Source organism: Pseudopipra pipra, chromosome W (genome assembly GCF_036250125.1).
Source record: "Pseudopipra pipra isolate bDixPip1 chromosome W, bDixPip1.hap1, whole genome shotgun sequence".
NCBI classification, from domain to species: Eukaryota; Metazoa; Chordata; class Aves; order Passeriformes; family Pipridae; genus Pseudopipra; species Pseudopipra pipra.
This window is the reverse complement of record NC_087580.1, coordinates 48,515,091-48,540,233: the sequence shown is the minus strand read 5'-3', so window position 1 is coordinate 48,540,233 and position 25,143 is coordinate 48,515,091. Positions and strand designations below refer to the sequence as shown.

The window sequence follows — 25,143 nt, the reverse complement described above, 5'->3', positions numbered from 1 at the left end:
ATCAAGTTCCTTTTCAAGGCTGCCATACTGTTCCACATGTGGGACCTCTCCTTATAGTGCTCACTTTTCACTTGGACATGGTTCCTCTGGGCCCGGCCCAGGCTCTTCTTGCTTCTTCCCTACAACTTTCAAAGTTAAAGTTACATAATCACAAAGTAAATGGCACAGGAAGAAAAGTCAACCTGCTGACACAGAAAATTCCAAAACATATGTGACAAAAATCTCATTTATTAAATTTGGAAAAACGGCAAAAGTTTGCAAAACAAAAGGAATAAAACGAAAAGGAAAAATTAATTACAACACGTGTTGGGTGTCCTAGGCATGCAGGATTCCCAGGAACACGCCTTCCAATTCAAAAGGCCCGCTTTTTAAACATTCTTCAGGTTCAACCCTGTTTACGTCATAGAAGAGGCATTCCCCTCTCCCTGATTGGCTGTGTCATGCTGGGAGGTGGAGTGTCCAGCAGCATGGCAGCTTCCAGGATCAGCCATGTGGTATAAGGGGTTTCCTTACCAATATTCATTTTACAGTTCCCTATTCCCGTCCGTATGTTTCCCTGACACCGGTTCCAGGCTGAATCTGGCGTCTTACAACTCCACGATACGCCTTATAGGTTGGTAAAGATAAACTCCTACGTTACTGATTTAACTCATTTGCTTGTAACAAAACCGATTCTTTATTCCCCACAATCCCCCCTTTTTCTTTTTATTCATGGTTTTATTATAAGCTTTTTCTGTTGATTGTCTTTAGGCTTTCCAGCTTTGCTCCCACTCGGTTAATATATCTTGTGCCTTGTTCATTTCTTTCGTTTCTTTGAGGGCCGGCCGCAAGATCGTGATGTTCTAGATTCTCGGGCTTCTGGTTGTAGTGGTCTTTGGATTCATTGGCATAGTAGTACATTGCATTTCTTGGACAACACTAAAAATTAATCTCATAAAACATGGGATTAAGCAGGGTGGAAACAATAATTCAGAGATAGTCCCCAATAAGAAAAATTTCACTTGACTCTTTTTGCTCTGCTTTGGGTTTGCTGGCAGGCCAGTAACTCTGAATTTTGTGTAATTTGATTAGTAATTACTTCAATTACTGCTTGCCATCGTATTATTCGGTTAAGTATATAAATAGGAATTTGATAACCCCAGCCTCTATCATATGTCTATGTGTTCGGGGAACATATTTATCAGTAATTGAGTTTGTACTTAAGATTCTTTTATAGGGGGTATTCCCAACTGATTGTGAAAAGGGGTTCTTATTTTTGTAAACACTCTATTCTAATTGTTGTAAAGTTTCTTTACAATAAGCATTGTGGTAACATTTTGGATCGTCGGTCTCAACTGCAATAATCATCGGCTGTAATACTATTATAGTAAGCAGAGGTCCAGTATGACACGTGCCTCCACTCCTCATGCCTATTGGTTTGCAGCCAACAGCAGGGTAAAAGATCTTCTTTGTGACAGGTACAGAGGCCAACCTGGTCTTGCCCTCTACTATGTTGTCTTTAATGGTTGGTGAGAGCTATTATATTCTTTGCTTGCATAAATTTTCTTTTGTGACAACCGTAATATTTAGTTCACAATGCTTCATATAAAGAGGTAATTTACTTGCAATTATTACACTTCTATTTCACTGTGAGATGTAAATCTATTCTTTGTGTTCATATCTTGTTCTCAAAGCTCAGCTTGTATTTGTTTTACTAATTTCTTTATTGGTGACTTTTTTCATGAACTAGAGATCTCACTTCATTTTACAGCAAGATGATGTCTTTCTGTAATGTTATTTCCTTTTAATTGTTTGGGTTTCCTTTTTTTTTTCAATTCAAATGATCTTTCAGTTTTGCTTCCCACAAAGTGCCTACATTTTTCCTTTCTCATCTCAGGAAATAATGAAAACTTCTCTTAATTACACTATTTGCATTAGACACTAAGGTGTTTATAAGTGCTTATTACAGTTAGTATCACAGAGCAATAAGAAGCTCTTTCTTGATCACCCTGTCCGCACTAGACACTGATTAGAATTGACGTTACAAAATAGCAACAAAACTTTTCTTACAGCACTGAACACCTGCCGATCAAAACAAGGAAACTCTCTTTGCATCACTCAAGATAGTGGGAAAACTTTTCTTTTTTTTTTACTTGCAGCACTTATAGAATCGATATTACAAGTCTGCGAGAAAACTTCTCTCACAGCAACCATACCAGACATCGAAAGCTATACTTCACGCACACCACACTCACCAAACTCCTGGAATAATTTATCAAGACACACAAGCTCCAGTTCACTCACTGCACACAAATTTTGAAATAGAAACAATTTACTGAGTTACACAAGTCCTGGCTCACACACTGCACGCAAATTCTGAATCAGCAGACAGACTCCGAACCAGCAGACAAACTGAAAATTACCAGATAAACTGAAATTCACTAGACAAACTCACTCTGAGCCACCGGAAAATCACCAAACGGAAAATCAGCACACAGTCCCAAACAGAATCTCAAACAGCACACAGTTTTAAACACTACACAGAGTTTTAAACAGTACACAAAGTCTTAACAGCACACGAAGTCTCAAACAAACAGCACACAAAGTCTTAAACAACACACAGAGTCTCAAACAAACAGCACATGAGGTCTGAACTAGCACACGGGTTCTCCACTTCCGAGCCTTCTCTCTAAGTTGCTGTTTAAAAGCTTTTTACTTAAACTAGAGCCACTCGATACTTTTCCTCTTAGGTGCAGCCTGCCTCCAAGCTCTGAAACTCACTCTTCCTACTAAAATCACTCAAAAGCTTTTCTTCTAAGCCAGAGTTCTCCCCGAAACTCTTTCAGCCGGGGCTGCTTTAAAGTCCCATTCTCTCAACGGAGGCTGTCTAGACCTCTTTCTAACTGCTTTGCCAGACTTAATGGATCTCTCAGCAGCCTCCCCATCGCCTTCCTAAGTTTTCGTACTTCGGCTCTCGTCAAAGGACTATTCACACAGCTCATATTTTTCTATGGCTCGGAGCTGTGGCACTGCCCCAACCCTTGTCCTGTTACGCTGCGGGATGTTCCCTCCCGCCCAGGCCCTTGCCTTGCTAGCTGCGGGATGTCCCTTCCCGCCCAGGCCCTTGCCTTGCTAGCTGCGGGATGTCCCTTCCCGCCCAGGCCCTTGCCTTGCTAGCTGCGGGATGTCCCCTCCCGCCCCTCTGCGCTTACCCCCCCCCCAGCGGCGTCCGTGTGCGCCGCGGCCAGCGGGGCCGGCTCCCTGCGCGCTGCGGTCAGCGGAGCCGTTGTGGTCTACCAGAGCTGCCCCGCTCGCAGCCCGCGCCGCTTGCAGTTCGCGCCAGCCAGCACCGCAGGCATTCCGGGCCGCCCGCAGCCCGCGCCGCATCGGCGGAAGCGGCCGCGACCGCCGCCGCTACCCCCAGCGCCAGCGGGGCCGGCTCGGTGGCGGCTCCGCCGCCTCTCCGGTCAGGAACTTCCCCCGCCGCTCCGGCAGGGCTATGTCCCCCCGCCTCCTGCTACGAGGCCGACCTGGACCCGCCCATGCTCCCAGACCGAGACTCTTTCTGCTCCGCGCGGCATCGCGCCACGTGGCCGCCGCCATTTTCGGCGACCACTACACTCCCGGTACTATACAGTCTCGGCACTGCTTCGCGGCTCCTACGGCCGCCGCTTTGCCCTGCTCCGCCGCTGCCCGGGGCACTTCGCCGCCCGGCGCCGCTCGCCCGCGGGCCCCCCCGCGGCCCTCCCGGCGGTCTGGCCCCGGCCGCTCCGCCGGTTCCCGCCCCGCTGCGCTCGCAGCAGCCGCCTGGCTCTACTGCACGCAGCCAGCGCCGCTCGCTCCCGGCCTCCGCGGGTCCATGTAGACGATCTGCAGACACGGCACAGCACGACTCCCGCCGCCACCGCCCCCTCGGCACCAGCCCCTGATTAGTTAAGCTGCAGGAACCCCCGCCCCCCAGGAACCGTGTATTTCCGTCTGGCGCCGCCGCCAGATCCCCGTCCGGCGCCGCCTTTCGCTTTAGCGTACCGGCGGGCCCTTGGCCGGCACTTTACACGTTCGCACACACCGCCGGACTCCCGGCTGGCGTCGCCTCCCCCACGCACGCGCCACCGGACTCTAAAGCTCCCGCGAGCGCCGTGCCAACCGCTGCCGCTGCGCCGCTCAGCCCCTGTCCGGCTTGCCCGAGATTAGCCCGTCTCCAGCCGCGGGGCCGACTCGGTTCCGCCTTCTCCCCCGCGCGGCCCCCGCGGCGCGGCCGCGCGCCGCGCCGCTTGGTGCCGGCCCCGCGCCGCTGTTTAGCGCCACTCGCTCCTGGCCCCGGGCCGACCCCGCCGCGCCGCTTCGGGCCAGCCCCGTCGGCCGGCCCCGCCGCGGCTCGCGGGTTCTCACTGCTCTGGGGTCCGACCACCCCCCGGTCCTCCGCTCTCGCCGACACTTTCATTTACATTCACACACATATACACACACATTTCACGCAGCCCGCCCGGTAGAATTTAAAGATTATTAGTTCCTTACCGGGTTCTGTGCACAGAGTTTTAAGGGCTCCAGAGTTTTAATTTGTATACCGGCCGGGATTCCTTTCGCTTCCTTTTGTTCTACAGTCGTTCATCCCGGGTCTTTGCCGCGACCGACTCTGGCGAGGGTACAAAGCCTCCTGGGCCGCCAAAATCAGGGCGGAGCGCGCTTTCCAGGGGGTCTTGGCACCCCCAGCTGTGGTCGGCAGGCAGTTATCCCGGACGAGCTCCCAAATTGTGAGAAATATCTCATTTATTAAATTTGGAAAAACGGCAAAAGTTTGCAAAACAAAAGGAATAAAACGAAAAGGAAAAATTAATTACAACACGTGTTGGGTGTCCTAGGCATGCAGGATTCCCAGGAACACGCCTTCCAATTCAAAAGGCCCGCTTTTTAAACATTCTTCAGGTTCAACCCTGTTTACGTCATAGAAGAGGCATTCCCCTCTCCCTGATTGGCTGTGTCATGCTGGGAGGTGGAGTGTCCAGCAGCATGGCAGCTTCCAGGATCAGCCATGTGGTATAAGGGGTTTCCTTACCAATATTCATTTTACAGTTCCCTATTCCCGTCCGTATGTTTCCCTGACACCGGTTCCAGGCTGAATCTGGCGTCTTACAACTCCGCGATACGCCTTATAGGTTGGTAAAGATAAACTCCTACGTTACTGATTTGTTTAACTCTTTTGCTTGTAATAAAACCGATTCTTTATTTCCCACACATACAATTAGAATAAGAAGAAATATTAAAAAAAGGAAATCTGGAAATTGGTTAGAGGCATTGAGAAAAAAAAAATCAAATGCTTCCTTTGAGTAGCTCCAGAGTCTGTAATGCAATCTCCAACTCATAAACACAAAAAGAAAATTATTAACATGCAGAGCATTTAACTTCCATATGCTGACATGAAAATGTGATTAAAGCTGCCTGTAACCAGTTGCCTTTCTGGTTTGAATTAGTAACTTACCAAAAGAGAGTAGTTCCCCTCAACTTTTCAAAACAAAACTCAAATAACCTCAAGGCCATTTGATATTGCCCCTCTTTCCTCACTCCTGCCTTTCAGAAAATAAGAGAGCTGGAAAGGAGTGCACACAGACAGAATGTCTCTCTCTTGGGTAGACAGACCATGGGAAGCTCATTAGCAGATGATGTAGCGGACCAGGTTTGAGCCACGAACTTCTCTCACTCTGTGGCAGTGCCTCAGGATGCTCAGGATGCTGTGTCCACCTTCAGCTGGGTGAACGCCTTGATATCAGCCTCCACAATAAAAATTCACCTGGAAAACAAATAACGATTTTGCCAGAGAAAGGATAGGATACACTTTTAACGTTTCACAAGTGAGAACGCCACCTTTTCCTAACAATTCCACACACTGATGGAAAAGCTACCATCAGCAGTAGGAAGGCCTCACACTATCTCAGGAACTTCATTGTACTTTATAAATTTGTCATCAGAAAGAGCCTTCCCATGAAGTTCAGACACCCTGCATCATCCTAAGGCCTCACTCAGTGAGCTCTGTCTCCCAGCAGGAACTCAAGTTCTGGAATTGGCTCTTTGCGAAAAGGAGGACAGAGCCCTGCATACATCAGAGCTATGCAGCCCACCATTCCCTTGACCTCTATCCGATTTGGAAGAGAGTAATTCTTCATTACTTAAGGAAATGCAAGAAAAAGACTAACCACAGAAACAGCATCCTCCCTGTGTGTCTAAGAAAATGGCACAGGAAGGTCCTGCATCAGACAGAGCTGGCAGCTCATGCCTTCTTGTGGCTGAGTAACTAATTCCATAAGGAAATTCTCATTACAATTCAGGCTGCCCAGGGCAGTGGTGGAGTCACCATCCCTGGAAGTGTTCAAAAAATGTGAGGATGTGGCACCTGAGGATATGTTTTAGTGGTGAACATCATGCTGGGTTGGTGGTTGGAATTTGTGATCTTCTAGAGGCCTGTTCCAATCTAAATGACTCCAAGATTCTAAGCACTCCATAGCTATATTCCATGGCTGTGATTTCATACTCAGTCTTTATCCACTGCTCAGATAGGAGATAATTATAGACCTAGTAAAAAGACTGTATATTTAATGCTTCCTGTAACATGGCACAAGGTTTTAACCATGTATCTCCACAAAACTGTAAGAAAGAAAAGCAATCTGAAAACAGGGATGTGCTAATTGAGGTATAAGAAGGAAATGTCCAATTATCTTTAAGGAGAGGAGGTAGAAGGAAGTGCTTCCAAGTCTAATGAGAAGGAAGACAAGAGTACGGGTGTTCTAGCTTGGAAAAATAAGATAGCATTCTCCCTCCTCGATTTATCCTTTGAGGCAGAGGCAGTGACATCTAAGATAACAGAAAGAAGAGATGCTCCATTAAAGTTATTAGAAGGTCCTTCCAGTTTAAATGGAGAGAATATAGCTGATACAAGCTGGAAAGCTGAAGCTGCCAGTAAAGGACTAAGGTCCCAGAGTATTTATAAGCATAATGTCCCCCAAAATATTCCTTAACCAGAGCAGAAGAATAACAGGTTGTGTTTTCTCACAGACTGATCCACTTTGAGAGTTGGTGACACGTCTAATAGAAAGTAGAATCTTTCAGAGACAATAACTGTCCAAATCTAATCTCTCCCAAACAGGAAACTATGCTGTAATCTCTGAGCCTGTAACACCACTGAATTCCCATACAGATAAGAAGTGTGAAGTTTGTTTACCAGGAAAAGAAGAAAACCTGCATAACTGCTTAAAATACAAGTACCATTGGATAGAGACCATTTACAAGTTCTGGTAACCATAGAATCATAGAATAGAATCATAGAATCGATTGGGTTGGAAAAGACCTCCGAGATCATCGAGTCCAACCCTTGGTCCAAATTCAGTCCATTTACTAGATCATGGTACTCAGTGCCACGTCTAATCTGCGTTTAAAAATCTCCAGGGATGGTGAATCCACCACCTCTCTGGGCAGCCCATTCCAATGCCTGATTACTCTCTCTGTAAAGAATTTTCTCCTGATATCTAACTTAAATTTCCCCTGGTGGAGCTTAAGCCCGTGCCCCCTTGTCCTATTGCTGAGTGCCTGAGAGAAGAGACCAACCCCCACCTGGCTAGAACTTCCCTTCAGGTAGTTATAGACGGTGATGAGGTCACCTCTGAGCCTCCTCTTCTCCAGGCTAAACAACCCCAGCTCCCTCAGCCTCTCCCCATAGGACTTATGCTCCAGTCCCTTCACCAGCCTTGTTGCTCTTCTCTGGACCCGCTCCAGTACCTCAATATCCTTTCTGAACTGAGGGGCCCAGAACTGAACACAATACTCAAGGTGTGGCCTCACCAACGCAGAGTACAGGGGAAGGATCACTTCCCTGGTCCTGCTGGCCACGCTATTTTTGATACAGGACAAGATCCCATTGGCCTTCTTGGCCACCTGGGCACACTGTTGGCTCATGTTGAGCTTCCTGTCAATTAGTACCCCCAGGTCCCTTTCTGCCTGGCTGCTTTCCAGCCACTCTGTGCCCAGCCTGTAGCGCTGCATGGGGTTGTTGTGGCCAAAGTGCAGGACCCGGCACTTGGCTTTATTGAACTTCATCCCATTGGAATCAGCCCATCTCTCAAGTCTATCCAGATCCCTCTGCAGAGCCCTCCTGCCTTCCAGCAGGTCGACACTCCCTCCCAATTTGGTGTCATCAGCAAATTTGCTGATGATGGACTCAATCCCCTCATCTAAATCATCAATAAAGATGTTAAACAGGACTGGACCCAACACAGACCCCTGGGGAACACCACTAGTGACCGACCGCCAGCTGGATGCAGCTCCATTCACCAGCACTCTCTGGGCTCGACCCTCCAGCCAGCTCCTAATCCAGGAGAGGATACACTTGTCCAAGCCATGGGCTACCAGCTTTTCCAGGAGAAAAAGCATTAAACCCAAAATGTTAGGAGCCCAGGGATAACCTGCATACTGGTTAGTCTGTTATATCAGGGGAACACCAGAATGTTCTGAATTTTGGTAAGATTTCTTCTTATATTTGCCCAGAATTCAGGGCAGCAACATTCAGCATAGCAGGATCTTTTTTATGAAGAAACCAGAGCTGGATGAAGGGTGGTGGTTTGGTCCATGCACTAAACAACCAGCTAAACTCCCTGAATCACCTTACTGGCTGGAAGTTACCCTGATAAACCAGGCAGCATCTTTTCTCATCTTGAAATCAGAGAACAGGTCAGCTGGCAATCAGCCCAGGCTGGGAAACTCCGGGAATTCTAAGCAGAGGGTCACTCACAGTAGAGATTTAAGCAAACAAATCAATGAATGCACAACCTCATCCTGAAAAATGCAATGGATAAAGACATTTAATCATTTTGTGCTGGCCAGATAAGAACTGTCTGACAGCCTGCCAGACCTTTTCTCTAGACTTTCTGGATGATTAGTCACAAAAAAATCCCTAAACAAAACAACCTACCACACAAACACATACACTCTATCAGATGCTGAATGTCCAACTGTCCAACATAAACAAGAAAATAAGACTGTCTCTCGGGTGCTTGAAGAAATGAAACACCTCAATCTTTCAGATTTAAAACCCCCCAAATTTCTGGCAGAAATTTCTCTCTGACTAGCTGTAGCTTTCTCAAGTTCCTAGAAAGGTTTCTTCACTGCAGTCAAGGCTCCTGTGGATCATGGAGCAGCATCCCAGGCCTAGGAGGGCCTTCCTAGTGTTTAGCCTGTCCCAATAACCATGGGCTCCAACTCCTTACTATAGTTCTACAGATAGAAACAGTTAAACCAAAAATATACTATAAATTAAGAGTGATGAAGCAAGTACTTTAAGAAATCTCAGATTAATATAAACTGTTGTTAGACTGAGGCAAAACATGTCTAGAGAAACCAAACCATTGGAGCCCGTATCAGAAGCCAGTCACATGAAGTTATCCAGCTGCATGTGTTTAGTATGATTCCAATAGTCCTTTAAACACTGACCTCTGTATGACACGTGAGACCCCACCTGGAGTCCTGTGTCCAGCCCTGGGACACCAATATAAGAAAGATACGGAGCTGCTGGAGCAAGTCCAGAGGAGGCCATGGAGATGTTCTGAAGGCTGAAGCCCCTCTGCTCTGAAGACAGGCTGGGAGAGCTGGGGGTGTTCACCTGCAGAAGAGAAGGCTGCAGGGAGACCTCAGAGCCTCTTCTAGGGCCTAAAGGGGCTCCAGGAGAGCTGGAGAGGGACTTGGGACAAGGGATGGAGGGACAGGACAAGGGGGAATGGCTTCCCACTGCCAGAGGGCAGGGTTAGATGGGATATTGGTAAGGAATTCCTGGCTGTGAGAGTGGCGAGGCCCTGGAACAGGTTGCCCAGAGCAGCTGTGGCTGCCCCGGATCCTTGGAAGTGTCCAAGACCAGGTTGGACATGGCTTGGAGCAACCTGGGATAGTGGAAGGTGTCCCTGTCCATGGCAGGGGGGTGGAATGAGACGATCTTGAAGGTCCCTTTCAACCCAAACTAATCCATGATCCTATGCTTATCCTATAGGTCTCAAAATAAAGTGACAGGCAGGTCCATCAGATCACAATCCTTCCCTACAGAAAAGCTGCATTTAGAATCCAGAAGCAAGTGATGTAATCACCATACTGTAACATTGAGTCTTGAACAGCAACAAAACCAAAGCAAGAACAAGTTGCAGTTTGTCATAAAGTGCCTCCTGAGTACACAGTGAGTGCTCAGGGCAGAATGTTCTCACATTCTGTCTAGGCCAAAAACAGGGAGGTGGGTGCCAAGGTGTTGTCAGAGAAAGTTCTTTTTCTGTGAGACAGAACAGAGTTTGCTCCACTCTTTATGTCTGAAATTGGAAGCATGAGGGCATTCTAAGGACATGGCCAAGCTTGATATGTGCAGTACACCCCTCCAGGAATAATTACATACTTGTTCTCAGAAGGAAAGGAATGTCAAAAAGGGGATTTTAATATCAGAGATTTACCATGCCACATATTTTTGGAAAAACTAACCTGTAAGTAAAACTTGCTTTTCAATTGAGGGAAAGGTATTTTGGTTGATTTTCACTCCCTCTATGCTTTTAAGAGAAAACTTCTTAAGATTGTCAGGTGGACCTGTCTCTCCCACAAAGCCGCTGCAGGACAACTGATTAGTCAGACTTCCCAGCTTCAGAACAAATTTTCAATAGTTCATGTCTATTCTAGCTTAAAAACTGAAAAAACAGTTTATATGTTTTGTTTATCAAACTGGGAGTTTCCAGAACTTGTAGTGATTCCAAACTAAATCTTTGTGCACTCAAAGTTTCTGCCACAACACACCACGGAAATGACATGTTTTCAGTGAAAACATACAAAAAGTGACCAAATCAGTTTTGGGATAACTCTTCAGTCACAAATACTGGAAAAAAAGTCCAGTATTATTATACTTGTGCTGCAACATCCAAGTGTTATGAATTAGGTACTAAAAAAGGGGAAAAAAAGAAATACCTTTTGTATCTTTAGTTTCTTCTTGTATGAACCTGTCATAGAGATTTCTGACTGCAAAACTCATAGATTTCAAAGGCCGATGCATGATCTTGTACTTGCCCACGACGGCCTTGTTAATCTCTTGAACAACTGCATTAATCTGATCATACACTAAACGACCTTTCAGATACCTACAAATAAAAATAAAAATAAAAATCAGTAACCAGAAAGTCGCAAAGTTCCTTGTTTATTTTTCTCTTTCATCAGCCTTATCTGAACAAGCCATTCCTAGTTAGAGGCAGTTTCCTCTGCTTTGTGTTAATGAATAAATGTAGTAGTTAATTCTGTTCATTTCCTTGATTGTTTAACAATCTTGAAGGTAAAAAAGCCATGACAAATTCTAAACCAGAACAATGAAATACTAGAAACCTAAATGAAGAAGTAAAATATATCCAGTGTTTAAGCTGTAAAAAGTCTTTCAAAATGGAATAAAAGTTGCTTTTATAGCATGCCACTTAAACTACAAACACAGAAAAATCAAGTGACTTTGCAGAAAACATCGCATGAAATGAAATGTGTTTGCCTAAGAGCACAGCTTGGTTCATATTATCACCACAAATAACCTGTGTTTGATCTCACATCCTTTTATTTGGTGGGTTTTTTTGAAGAACTACCAGTTTTGTGTTGTCTTCTATATTTCATTGTGCAGCCTACTGAGCTGTGCAGGCACCGTTCTGCACCAGTAAGGTCCACTTTTGAACTTTCAGAGCATTTCATAAAACCAGTACTAGAAGAATAAGATCTGTTGATAACAGCCTAGAGGTACAGGAAGCACAGAAGATAAAACCAAAGTGATGTGGAAAAACTAGAACACTGGGATAATTTGCAAGTAAGGCTATTCAGTATTTATAGATGGAAAGGCATGCCTTTAAGGAAAAGGAACAGTGCTGCAAACTGAGAAGCCATTATATAAAAATGAAATCTGAAACTGAAATAACAACACAACCCCCCAAAAAACATGGCAGTAAAAGCCAGGCCAACCTGAATTATCCTGTGACCATCATTCAGTTGCTATAGCAAACCAAACGTCTTTGGAAAATATACAGAGAATTTAAAGTGGAAGTGGCTAATCAACTACAAGTTCAATATTCCAAACCAGAATGTGGGCAGGATTTTTTTTTTACCACTGCCAACTAAAAGTAAGTGTTTGCTGTAGATTTCAGTAACAGCCAGTCCCTGCTGCCAGGTCCGCACAAGGTGTGTAAAACCTCCCGAATTCAAAGTAACTGTTTTAGTTCAGTCTGAGTTTGAAGCTTAGTTGCCATGAAGTTACTCGCAGCCAGCTTTCAACTTTATTGATACTTCTTCGATTAATCCAAAGTTGGATGTGCAGCCATTTTGTAATTATAAAAATTATCTACTTTGCACAGAAATAAAAGCAGCACTACCACCCCTGAGATGCAGCCACATCATAAAAAACACAGTCTACAACCACAGGAAGGCTTTGCTTGTATGCATTAACTGCTATTTATTGCTCCGAATGCCTCCCTTAGACACAGGGGAACGTGCAGAGCTATGAAGGCTAAGCCCAGAGGTATAAAATACCTGAATTTAAATTCCTGTGCTCCCACTATCAATAGACACTCAGTGAACACACTTAATAAAGTCAAGGGAGCACCTCGACCCATCCTGAGGCTGAAACAGACAAGCAGGATTGGGTTGCCTAAACCTAAGAAACAAGGGCCCTGAGAGGCCCTCGGGCATCCAAGATGCTTTAGTCTGAAATTAAACTCTGTCAAAACCAAGCAGAATTTTTATTCTGTGCATAACTAAGGATCATAAAAACTCCAGCTGTTTCACAGTCCTCTCATGTTTCTACCCAACCATGGCTGGAAAACCTGTAAATGCTAACATTTATTTCAGCCCGTACATACACTAATACAAAAATACAAAGTTAAGAAGTTCCAAATCCAGCCATTTAATTTAGATTTAAAATAACTTTAAAATCTGCTTCGCTATTCCAAAAGCAGCAAAATTCAGAAATCTTCCTTTAAAAAAAACCCAAAACAAGTGACCCAATTTCTTTTTTTAATCCACAGAAGCCCTTTTTCGACACATTTTTTTCCATAGGTATGAAAACCAAAGCACAGTGATGTGCTCCTCAGAGAAAAGAAGAGCATCAGTGTATCACATATATACCACACTAAAAGAGATAAACCTCTTAATGGCCACTACCTGCTCCCTAAAAAATGCTTAGACTAAAAGAAACATATTCCCTCAAGTTACCATCTTCTGAAACTCGAGAGTTATAATGAATGTGCAGATTCTAAAATATTTTAAGCAGTAAACATTTTAGAAAACAGTAAGAATTTTAGACACAGAATAAAGAAAGCTTCTTCCTTTGCCTTGAACTCAATGTTAACTGAGACAGATACCAAGAAATTTCCTTTCTCTTCTTCAAAAAAATGCCTTTCTGGATCAGATTTGAAGGGTAAGATAATTTGCAAGTCTCTGACCACAGAATAGAATCACACAATTGTTTGGGTTGTAAAGAACTTTTAAGATCATCGAGTCTAACCGTGATCCTAGGTCAGAACTAGTGCTGACCTGGAGAACTGGGATCTGAACCCAATCCTTGTTCATCCAAGGGAATATGTTTGGTGTAAGAAAATTTGGGTCACAAATATTTGCTGCTTAGATTTGATCAAACAGTATGTGAAATCACAAGTACTCCCTCAATCTTGTACTACAACATTGCCAGGCAACAGTAATACTGGTAGATTAACAGAGCTATGTAAATTCATGTAAATCTTCCTCCACAGAACAAACATGCTTTTCCCAGCTGAATAAAATTATTTCTAGAGCTCCACCAGCACAGTCTAAGATGTAACCTCTCTATAAGCCTGCAATGAATAGGAAAAGGATCCATCTGGCCTCTGTCCCCATCCTCTGTGTCCACGAATAGCAGTGGAAAACCTTCTATTTTCAAGGATGATCACAGAATCCTGTAGGCTGGAAAAGCCCTCTGAGATCATCAAGTTCAACCCTTCCCCCAGCACTGCCAAGGCCACCACTAACCCACATCCCCCAAGTGCCACAACTACCTGTCCTGTGATATGGAAGACCATAGCTTTAACTGGAAGTTAAAATAATATCTAAGAGACGCAGGTGGTGGCGGTAGATGACCCATGATTCAGATCCATATAAGAGAGTAGACAACACTATGGCTTTGTAAACACTGATCTTGGTGCTTTTCTTCAAGTGTTTATTACGCCATACTCTTTTATGGAGTTTTCCAAAAGCACTATATGCCTTTGCTAATCTGTTGTCTATCTCTCCGTCAATCTTACCATCTGAGGAGATGAGGCTACTGAGGTAATTAAACTGTTGGACTCTGCGTCTCTTAGAACGCTTCCATCAACGCTGCCTCCGTACAATTCTAAACATCCACTGGTCAGACTATGTGACCAACACATCTGTTCTAGAGCAAGCAGCTATCACAAGTATTGAGGCCATGCTGATGAGAACACAGCTGCGTTGGGCAGGTCATGTCTCCAGGATGAAGGACCACCGCCTCCCTAAGATCTTGCTTTACGGTGAACTTGCCACTGGCTGCCGCATGAGAGGAACCCCGAAGAAAAGATACAAGGACTCCCTGAAACAACATCTCAGCCTTGGCCATATTGATCACCATAACTGGTCTACTCTGGCCTCAAATCGGGAGGCCTGGAGACACACCATCTATAACGCAGCTGTCTCCTTTGAGAACACACGCAGGATCACCCTCGAGGAAAAAAGGCAACACAGAAAGAACCGTGTATTGCAGAATACACCATCTAAGGAATCTTTCTGCTGTGCCTTTTGCAATCGGATATGTCTGTCACGTATTGGCCTCATAAGCCACCAGCGTGCCTGTAGCAAATGTGGATAGAGCCTTCCCAAATCTTCGTTCGCGAAGCCTAGCCATGATGATGATGATGAAAATAATATCTACTTGGAATGGTCTGTGTCTACTTCTCTTGCCAGAGCAGAGATAAATGCCAAAGACTCCCATGCCCCAGGTTTACTCTTCCACAATTTTATCAGGAGAGAACTACCTAAGGGAGTAAATACAAAAATACTAGAGGTGATCTGCAGAATAAAAGTACCAGGTGCATGCTCTTTTAAGAGGTAACCAGAAGTCCTTTATCATTAGCTCAACATTCAGGATAAGAAAGAAAATGGACATGACTCACCTGAAAATTTTGAAAGTTGCAGGAAAAATTATTGGAAAGTCTCAAGTAAAATACACTCAAAAACATTTCATACTGAAACGGGTATTGTCAGGGAACACACTGAATCTAGAGCCTCAATAACAGTTTAGCCTTAGGCATCAAGAGAAATTTCTCCTTTTTTGCAGAAATATTTATCCTTGCCCCCAAAAAGCCATTTAAAAAAAGTTATTCCTACATGACAGACTTCAGACAAGGATATCCATTAATCAGGTCACGATGTTAGGGAAAAATACCCATAGCTTTCTATTGAAGAAATTTGGGAATTTCAGTGCAAAGTGTTTTTTCCTTGAAACAAGTTTGATTTCCTTTGCTATCTGAAAACAGATTGATAAATCAAGAATTGAAGTTCCAAAAACCAATAACTGGGTCAAATAAAACCAGCATTTATGATTATTTTTCCTTCTAGCTGTAAACAAATCTTTCATCTTATGAGATCATGGCTCTTTTTTTTTTTTTTGTAAGTTCTCAAAACAAGAAGAGAATTCACCTGTTAGCTAATAAATTTCTGTTCATACAATTATAGTGACTTTTGCAATAAGAGGTTTGGGTTTTAACTGATTAGCTCCGATCTTCCCAATAAAATAGAAGACTCTATTAATTTCATTTTCAGGTTTGCCAGTGCTGCATTTCAACTATTTGGAGCTATTATCATGATGTTTCACCCTGCAGAATATTTAAAGTTTCAAGCCATCTCTGTCAGTCCCAGTTCTGCAGGAGGTCACGTTCCCAAACCTGTGTTTGCCACCCAAATTGACATGACAGGGTGTAAGGAAAGCCACACTTACGCAGGAACAGCTTCAAATTCTTCTGCCATTATTAATGGTATTTCTTTAATGACTCTTTTCTCTTTTGCAGGTTTCTTAGCAGGTTCAGGTTCTGCCACTTTTGTTTGTTCTTCGTGTTTCACAGTTGGCACGGTGACGCTGTGAAATGAATGAATATTAAGTGTATAAATAGCAGATAAGTAGTAAGGAGAATTACATTACATTAGGGAGTCTGCTTACTCACAGATGTAAATCCTAATCCATCTGTTAAGTTGGATGAACACAATTAATGATATTCCACAAAACAGAAATAAATAAAGCAAGCCTACTCCCATTTCAAACTGCATCCTTCAAGTGACTGCATTGCAGCTCTTGGTTTCTCTGCTACAAAGACTGCTAGCAGGTGAGTTGGAAGCAGTCCAAACACAGCACAGCGCAGTTCAAAATTCAATGTACCATTACGTTTCACAGAACATGAGGCCTGGCTTTTTATCAGATGAACCACAGCACAGAGCTGCAGATTCGAAATACTTCGGAGCTCTTTGAAACAAGTTCAAATCTTGGAAAGCCTGACTCATCCATTAGTCTTTTGAAGTAAAGAAATTCAACAACATCCAGCAGACTGTGAATTTTTTAATATTTTCTTTTTTTTTAGCAAGATCCCCAAAGTCAAAGAATTTCCTGCTCTGAGTGGTTATTAGAGCATTATTTTTCCTCTAAAGGCTCATCTTAGAGCCTCAAACCCAGAGTGATTTCCCAGCCACCCACCTAGAGGCTCCTTGGCATGAGGACAGCAAAGAGGATGCATTTGGCCATTGGAGCATATGGACGTTATTGGGATGTGCAACAAAATTAACTAAAGCAGTACAGAGCTGACCTGGCACAAGAAACTGATCCTCCACTTTGATCTGACCTTCCCATAAGAGATTCTTTTTTGATGTGGGGCCCCACAGCCAGCAAATGGCACAGCAGTGCCCCATCTGCTGACCCAGGGCTGGGATTTGAGGTGTCTCTTGATGTGACACACCCAAGCTCAGTGTCCCAATCCCAGGAAAGACAAGTGCCATGGAGAGGACAGGGAGTGCCACCTGCTGGACTCTCAAACAGCCTGGCCAGGGACGGGAGCAGCCTGACACAACGCAGAGCCCTTCTGAAAACCCAGACACCAACAGCTAAACCTACTCCGATGTAAACATCTGAAAAACATCTGTTTACATCAGAACAACAACAAAACGAATCCTGGCATCCTTGGAGATAGCAGGGAATGTCAACAAAAAGGAGGGAAAGGGAAGCAGGGGGGATTCTGGGTGGTATTGGAGGTGGGTTTGGAATGGAAGGATAAAAACAAGGACAAAGGGAAGAGAGTTCACATCTTGAAACTTCACTCCTCCCACGCTCCAGTCTCCTGGCATCCATCCTACTGCAACAATGGTTCTACATGGTTCCTCATCCCCAGGTGCTTTTGCTTTGTGTTTCCACCCAATCCCTTGACCCTGTTCTGCTGCAGTGACGTGGTATAGACACAGTTCACCATGACCTGGATGACGAGAAGAAAGAACTGACGCCTGTTTACAAAATCTAGGCCGGGTCCGGCCTCGGCGCCGCCAAGTCTGTCTGTGCCCGCGTGGGCAGCAGCAGCCGTGGAGTGGCCCTGGCAGCAGCGGTCGCGGCCCTGGGTGCCGGCGGACTGGTAGTAGCTGCGGTCCGGGTGGAGCGGCCCCGGCCCTGCCGCGGTGGGCAGCAGCGGCAGCGGCTCTGTGCGTGATTGCGGTGCCGTGCCCGGCCCCAGCCGGGGGCCAGCGGGATCGCTGCGGCGGCCCCTGCTCGGAGTGGCATGCCCACGCATGCGCCGGTGGCGGCCCCGGTAATGGCAGCCGTGGGCCCCGGCGCAGTGGACGGCAGGGGTGTCTGTTTTCCCCGCGCTGCCGACAGCCATGGTCTCGAGCGGTGTGACGGGGGTATCCCTCCCCCTTCTTCAGTAATTCTACTCTTGCGGCAGGTGTTTCCCGTGCCTGCAGCAGCGCTGACCCCGGGGGGGTGGCGGGCCGGCAGCGGCGGCAGCGATGTCAGGCAGTGCAATGAGGGGGGCTGTCTGTCTTCTCCCCTGTTTTACACCCCCCCTACTCCCTGGAACGTGTCCATCTGCACCTGTTCTTCCCCTCCTATGTATCGTTCTTTCTCAGCAGACCACATAGCTAACTTGCGTCATAAGGAGAGCAAAGGCAATTTGACTCCTCTTCTTGATTTTTCTCCGGATGAGCCCAACCTCTATTCCCCCTCCTCCCCCTCCCTCCCTCCCTCTCCCTCGTCCTCTGACAAATGCTGGTGAAAACTCCCTTAACAAAGCAACACTTTTGCGTCCAGGGGGGCCGAGTGCTCAAGAGAAACAGGAGACGCAGGGGGGGCAGAGGGCGGGAAAAGGTGAAGAAGGGAAGACAAAAGGGGGTAGTCCTGCTCCCTGCAGAAGTGGTCCTTGCTCTACAAAAAAGGTTGAAAATTTTCAAGGTAATATCCTGTCCCTTCCTGTCATATTTGTCTTTTGCATGGAGAGTTGTACAAGATTTACAAGTTAACGTTAGCAAATATGCCATAAATTCCCTTTAAGTTATGAGACTGATGGGAAGTACACAGCCAATAACTACTTAAAATGTGTGTGTGAGTGACGAATGACTGAGTTGGCCACCTAATGCATGACTGGAAATTGACTGTGAAAGAGAGAAGCTACGTTAATGTGTAACTGTGTAGATTTAAAAATACTTTCCGTCGGTGTCGAGATTTTAAAAAGATGTGTCACATGACTCCGTTGAACCGTAGCGAATCCTTATTCTGGATGGTATATGAATTCTTCAAATTCCCACCATAAGTAATTCCACTCTTGTGAAAGCTGGTGACGTTTTAGCTATTTCAAAACTAGCCCTGCCTGGCTAACCATTTGGTTGGGATTGAGGTTAAATGAGAGATTCTTGCGAAAATTTGGTAGTCTATTTCCATCTTGTATGAAATTTGTGGAGGTTAAATCTCAGGTGGAGCCTTTCCACTGGTGGTGTTCCTTTTTCATGTGTCATGCTGCCCATGGATTGTAGCTGTGTGGGCTGTGCAGGAGGCAGAGTCGTTTGAGCTTTTCTGTGTTTTCCAGGGTTTGAATCAAGGGTTGTCGATGTTGCTGCCTTGCTTGATCAGCCTGTTGCGGGGGGGCCCTGCGGACTGTCGGGGCCATCCTGCATCCTTTCTCAGAAGCATCAACGGCGTTATAGATAGTGTGTCTCCAGGCCTCCTGATTGGAGACCAGAGTACACCAGTTATGTTGATCAGTGTGGCCAGGGCTGCGATGTCATTTCAGGGAGTCCTTGTGTCTTCTCTTCGGGGCTCCTCTCGCGCGACAGCTGGTGGCAATATTCATTATAAAACAGCTAGTACTTCATCCTTGGGATGTGCCTTGCCCATCGCAGCTGTGTTCTCAGCAAAATGGCCTCAATACTTGTGACTGCTGCTTGTTCTACACCAGAAATATTTGTTGAGAGTATCTTAGATGATGCAGGACATAACATACTGCTTCAGGCCTACTTGCACAATCCGGTCTGCGTGCCCGATGGCAGGGACCTGTGTTCTCCAGCAGCAGATGTGTGTCCTTGAGCAGCAGATATCAGAAAACTGCATAGAGGAAAACAAGGAAGGAGGATGTTATCCAGGGTGTGAGAAACCAGAAGATGGGGGGGCCTGGAAATGTGCCTTGGCTAGTAGAGCCAATAAAGTTATAGATATAGTGTGTGAAAATGAATGTAACCAATAGAAAGTTAGAATAGAGTGTGTGAACCCTGTAGGACCCTTGATAATGTGTGTATTTTTGGAATAAAGTTAGAGCATTGACTGTATGTCCATGAGGATGTGTCTTTGACTCTGGAGCTCCTTTTTTGCATCTTCTTATTTTACGTATTGATCACATAATCTGACTAGTGGATGTTTAGCATTGTACGAGGGCAGCGTGGGTTAAGTGCCTTGTTAATCAGCCGTTCTAGTAGCACAATTGTGGGATTTTGGGATTTTTTGTTCATGTTGCAGTCATTGATGCTAACTATACAAGGCAGATCTGTGCTATGGTCTCCACACCTTATCCTCCAGTGACAATTCCTAAAGGGACACAAATAGCTCAACTTGTACCTTTTGTGAGTTGTGTTCCCCAAACAGAGCCTCGTGAGCGTCAGGATGGAAGATTTGGTTCTACTGATGCACCACAAGTCTTTTGGCCAGTGCTGATCTCTGTGCAACGTCCACAGATGACCTGTACTCTCTACGATACTCGAAGCTTGCTGTCAGTTGTCCAGGCGAATGAACTTCTGCATTCGAGAGCTGACGTAACTATCATTGTATGGACATCCTGGCTGGCCTCCTGGCCTGTGGTCATGGCAGGGGTCGGGGTTGTGAGACTGAGAGGTACTGCTCAGAGTTTTCTTTCAGAACATGCAGTGCTCATTACTAATCCTGAGGGTCAAACTGCTACTGTCAGGCCATATGTTACTGTAGCACCTTTAGCCCTGTGGGGATGAGATGCTCTATCTCAGTGGGGGTGAAAGATCACTACAGATTTTTAACTGGAGTCACTGTATTGCAGGGTGTGCCATGACCCACCATTGCTTTAACTTGGCTTACAACTACTCCTGTGTGAGTTAAGTAGTGGCCCCTACCTACAGAAAAGTTGTTGGCCCTGCAACAGCTTGTTAAGGAGCAGCTTGATGCTGATCACATTGAACCATCTCAGAGTCCTTGGAATGCCTCTGTCTTTGTGATAAAGAAAATATATGGAAAATGGAGACTGCTGCATGATCTCAGATGAGTTAATGCAGTCATAGCTACCATGGGAGCATTACAGCTTAGTTTACTGACCCCTTCTATGCTTCCTGCAGAATGGCCCATTGTTATTATTGATTTAAAAGACTGGTTTTTCACGATCCAGTTAGACCCCAGATATAGAGAAAAATTTGCATTTTCAGTTCCATCTGTTAATCATACAGAACCTTACGACCGTAATGAATAGAAAACCCTCCCCCAAGGAATGACAAACTCTTCTATGATTTGTCAGTGGTTTGTGGCTATAGCATTGTTTCCTACACAAATGCAATTTCCTGACTGTCTTTGCTATCATTATATAGATGACATCTTACTGGTTGCGGCCACTGAGGATCAGTTGGGTGTGTTGGAAGCTGAAACCAGAAAGAGTCTACAATCCTTTGGCCTAGTAGTTGCTCCTGAGAAGGTGCAGCGAGAGGACCCGTGGAAGTATTTAGGGTTCAAAATCACACGGAAAAGCAGTCATTCCTCAGCCAGTTCAATTGGATTTTAATGTCAAAACTCTTACTAAGGTACAAAAGCTATTAGGGTCTTTGAATTGGATTATGTCCTATTTGGAATTGACAAACAACCAGCTGGCACCTCTATTTGACCTGCTCAAACATTCTGACAATCCTCAGCAACCAAGGGAACTGACTAAAAGAGCGGTTCGAACCATCCAGCAAGTGGAGCAGGCTTTGCATTCTAAATTTGTTTCGCAAATTGGTCATTGTCAAATTGTCTAATTTTTCATTCTTGCAGATCACGGTGTTCCTTTTGGAGCATTGGTACAGTGGTCTGACCATTGGTCTGATCCACTGCACATCATCGAGTGGCTATTTTTGCCTTATCGGGCTCAAAAAACTGCTCCTGGATTGTTTGAGCTCATAGCTCAAATCATCATTAAGGCTAGAAAGAAGTCCGTAGAGTGTACTGGCAGAGATCCAGCTCACATTGTTGTACCTGTACAATCTCATTACTTTGAGTGGTGTCTGGAAAACAAATATGAATTGCAAGCTGCTTTAGCTGGGTTCCACGGCCAAATTTCTTATCATTTACCTTCACATCCCCTTCCTAATTTTTTTTTTAGGGAAATTCCAATTGGACAAAAATACTACACAGCGCAGAGCCCCTCAATGGTCTTACAGTCTCTGCGGACAGCTCGAGGAAGACGGGTGAAGCCACGGTAGTGTAGAAAGCAGAATGTGGATGGCAACATCAAATTGTTCATCAGGAAGGTTCTCCTCAAATTGTGGAACTTCGAGCTGTAACTCTTGCTTTTCAGTTATTTCCTAATCGGCCTTTAAATGTTATTACTGATTTTGCATATATTGTTAATTTGTTACAGTGACTTGATCAGGTGGTGTTGTATTGTCCATCTCCAGGTCTTATTTTTCAGGTTTTGTTTGAGCTCTGAAGAACTCTTTTGCAGAAGCTTGTTCCTTATTTTGTGCTACATGTTCATACTCATACCTCTTTGTCAGGTTTCTTCACAGAGGGTAATGCCTGAGCAGATGCTCTTGTTTCTGCTGTTGCTTTGGGACCTGTCCCTAACACTTACCAGCAAGCTGTCTTGTCTCATCAGTTCTTTCATCAAGGTGCAGAAGCCTTGAGACATCAGTTTAGCTTGACTCACTCTGTTGCTCGCTCAATTATTGCTTCCTGTCCAGACTGTCTTATGTCTGTAAATCTGTCCAAATTTTCTTTACTTTGTGGAGGGTCAGTCATGTTACGGCTGTAGTGGTTTGAACCTTGTTTCCCCCAGAGGCTAAGAAAATGGTAAAACCCCAGGGGGTGGTAACCCCTGGAAGTTTTGAAGTTTTGTCCAATGGGTGCTCCTGCGAAATGTAAACATACCACAAGCAAACGGAAGAGAAGAGTTGTAGTTTGGTTGTTGTGGAAGGAGTAGCCATGTTGTAAGACCACGAGGAAGGAGCTCGGAGCCCCTTGGGGGCCTCTGGGGCCCCCCAGCCCCAGTTGGGGGCTACGGAGATGTGGAACAGTGTTAAGCTGGACTATGTGTCTGTAGCTATGAAGGCTGGGAGTTCTCTTTCCACCGTGGGCAGCGGCAGGAGTAGCAGCAGCCGGCACTGACCGGAGAAACAGTGGCACAGAGCCAGAAGAGATAAGACGAAGCAGCAGAGGCATTACAGTCAAGCAGGAGGGAACTCCTGGAAAGAGAGAGAGAGAGCTGGCAGCAGAGAGACAGTTTTGGGGGTAAGAACTGAACTAGACCCCCAAACCCTTTGAGACCTCCGGGAAAGGAGGGACATGGACTCCTATTAAGGAGAGGAGTTTTTGGAATGCTGCAGCACCGGAGAGAGAGGAGCTAAGAAGCTCAAAGACGTCCCGGAGCTGGACCGGGACGGCCAGATGGAATGCAGAGGGGGGTGACCTTGCTTCCCCCCCCCGCTGCCACATTGGCAGTTGAGACAGAGCACAGGAGCTCTGGTGGAACTCTTGAGGCAAAGACTTTCAACTGAAAGCTGCCCAAGATGTTCTGACTCAGGGGTGAATCCCTTGAGGAAAGGACTTTCACGAAGATGCCCCTGCATTTCATGATATACCTGTGGTGAAGCGAGTTTTGTCCCTGCTACGCAGTCCACAGGTGAGGCCTTCACTTGGAGTCGACGGGTCGAGGGCTTGGAGACCCCCTTGTGTGTATTGAAAAGAAATCCAGCTATCAGCTGCTGCATGTGGAGAGGACAGATTGCTGCTGTAGAAGATCCTGCTGCTCAGAGACTGGAAGGGATCTGTCCTTCTTCCCTCCTGGACTTTTATTTGGAGGGGAGAAGAGATCTGATCCATTGTAAATACTTATGTCATGGTAGAGATAGTTGTGATCGTGTGTATAATGTATTGTAGTATTTATTTGTACAGTCATTGTAATATATTCCCTTTTCCCCATTTGGAGTCTGGTGTGTTTTGTCTGGAAAGAATCATCTCACATTGGATTGAGATGTGACAGGAGGCTAGGACTAGAGAATTGGATTTTGGAGATCTCAAACCATGACACGGCTATTTCACGTTCTTTTACAGGACAGGTTATTGTGAAGAGAGTGTATGGTGCCCTGAAGCAATTGCTTCAAGAACAGAAAGGGGGAATGAGGGGATAACCCCCTCAGTCTCTAGGCTAGACAAAGCTCTGTATGTCTCAAACTTTTTGACCTTCTCTGGCGATTGTCTTTATTTACCTTCTTTTAGAGTTTCAGGAAAAACATGCTGTGCTTGGCAAAAAGCCTCCTCCAAACTGATGCTCTTGTGGTCCCTGTGAGAGCTGAGGATGGAGAACAGCATGCAGATGCAGACCTTGTCTCTGGTCAGTGGTCTGATCCACATGACTTGATAACTTGGGGAAAGGGATATGCTTGTCTCTACAGATAATGGCCCTCGCTGAATACCTGCACGGTATGTACATCCTGCTGTTGGTCCCGGAAGTCGTTAGTGCAGTTCCTGACCTGTCAAAGTTCACTCCATGGCATAGTCAAAACGTCTGGGTGACACTAATGAAGAAACTGAACCACACGACCTTTTGTGCATCACTGGCATATCCAGAGCAGCCATTTCACACCTGTCTTGTTGGTGTTCCTCTGGGTGACACGGAAGCATCTCTCCTGGTGCAGGATGTCGTCCGATGGCATGACTTATTGAAACGGGACTGTCATACTGTGCGCGGGTGTCTTGACCGTGTTGATAGCTGGGATGATGTGTTGTCTGTTAGCACTCCAAGAGTTAGATATTTTAGGGTCACTGTTTGTAGAAGACTGTGTGTATTTTAATCATTGTGTAGGTTATGACATAGAACGGGCACGTGGTGAGTCTATGGTACGGGATGTGTTCCCTGAATCATCTTTCTATAAAAATAGTTCCTTCTGGTGTCGGTAAGAATCGGACTTGGAGTACTCCAGCAGTGAGTGCACCTCGTTGACTCCCTATGGGAGTGTTTCTTGTGTGAGGAGATAGAGCATGGCCAGGAATCTCCGCACAGCCAATAGGGGGGCCTTGTACATCTGGAAGGTTGGTGGTTGTAGTTGTGTTGCTGATGCTGCCTTGTCTAGTGTCGTTCCTGCAAAGGGCCCTGCAGGATACGATACGGGCAGTCTTTGTTGCACAACTACAGACAAGGGGGGAATTGTGGGGTGAAGTCGCAGCCCCACAGTTGAAGCTTGAGGGGTTTGGAATATTACAAAGTGTTGGGTCGTTTTCCATGAGAGCAGTAAAGCTAATTAGATAGTTCTCATGGACACAGCCTCGAGTTATAAAGAGTACAAGGTTAAAGCTGTTTGACTGAGTGCAGGTGCTGCATGCCTAAATGTTTTTGCAAGAATATGTTTATATTGTATGCATGAGAA

At 45.5% G+C, this 25,143-nt stretch overlaps 1 protein-coding gene across 1 annotated transcript; it reads right to left on the bottom strand.

The window, feature by feature from the left end:
• Positions 1 to 5,569: 5,569 nt before the first annotated feature.
• On the bottom strand, positions 5,570 to 17,903 carry LOC135405061 (spindle and kinetochore-associated protein 1-like). Its single transcript, XM_064639779.1, is given in 5 exon segments — positions 5,570 to 5,715; positions 5,718 to 5,762; positions 10,945 to 11,120; positions 15,989 to 16,179; positions 17,460 to 17,903. Coding segments are annotated over 5 exon segments (942 nt in total). The 3' UTR covers positions 5,570 to 5,629.
• Between the last annotated feature and the right edge of the window lie 7,240 nt (positions 17,904 to 25,143).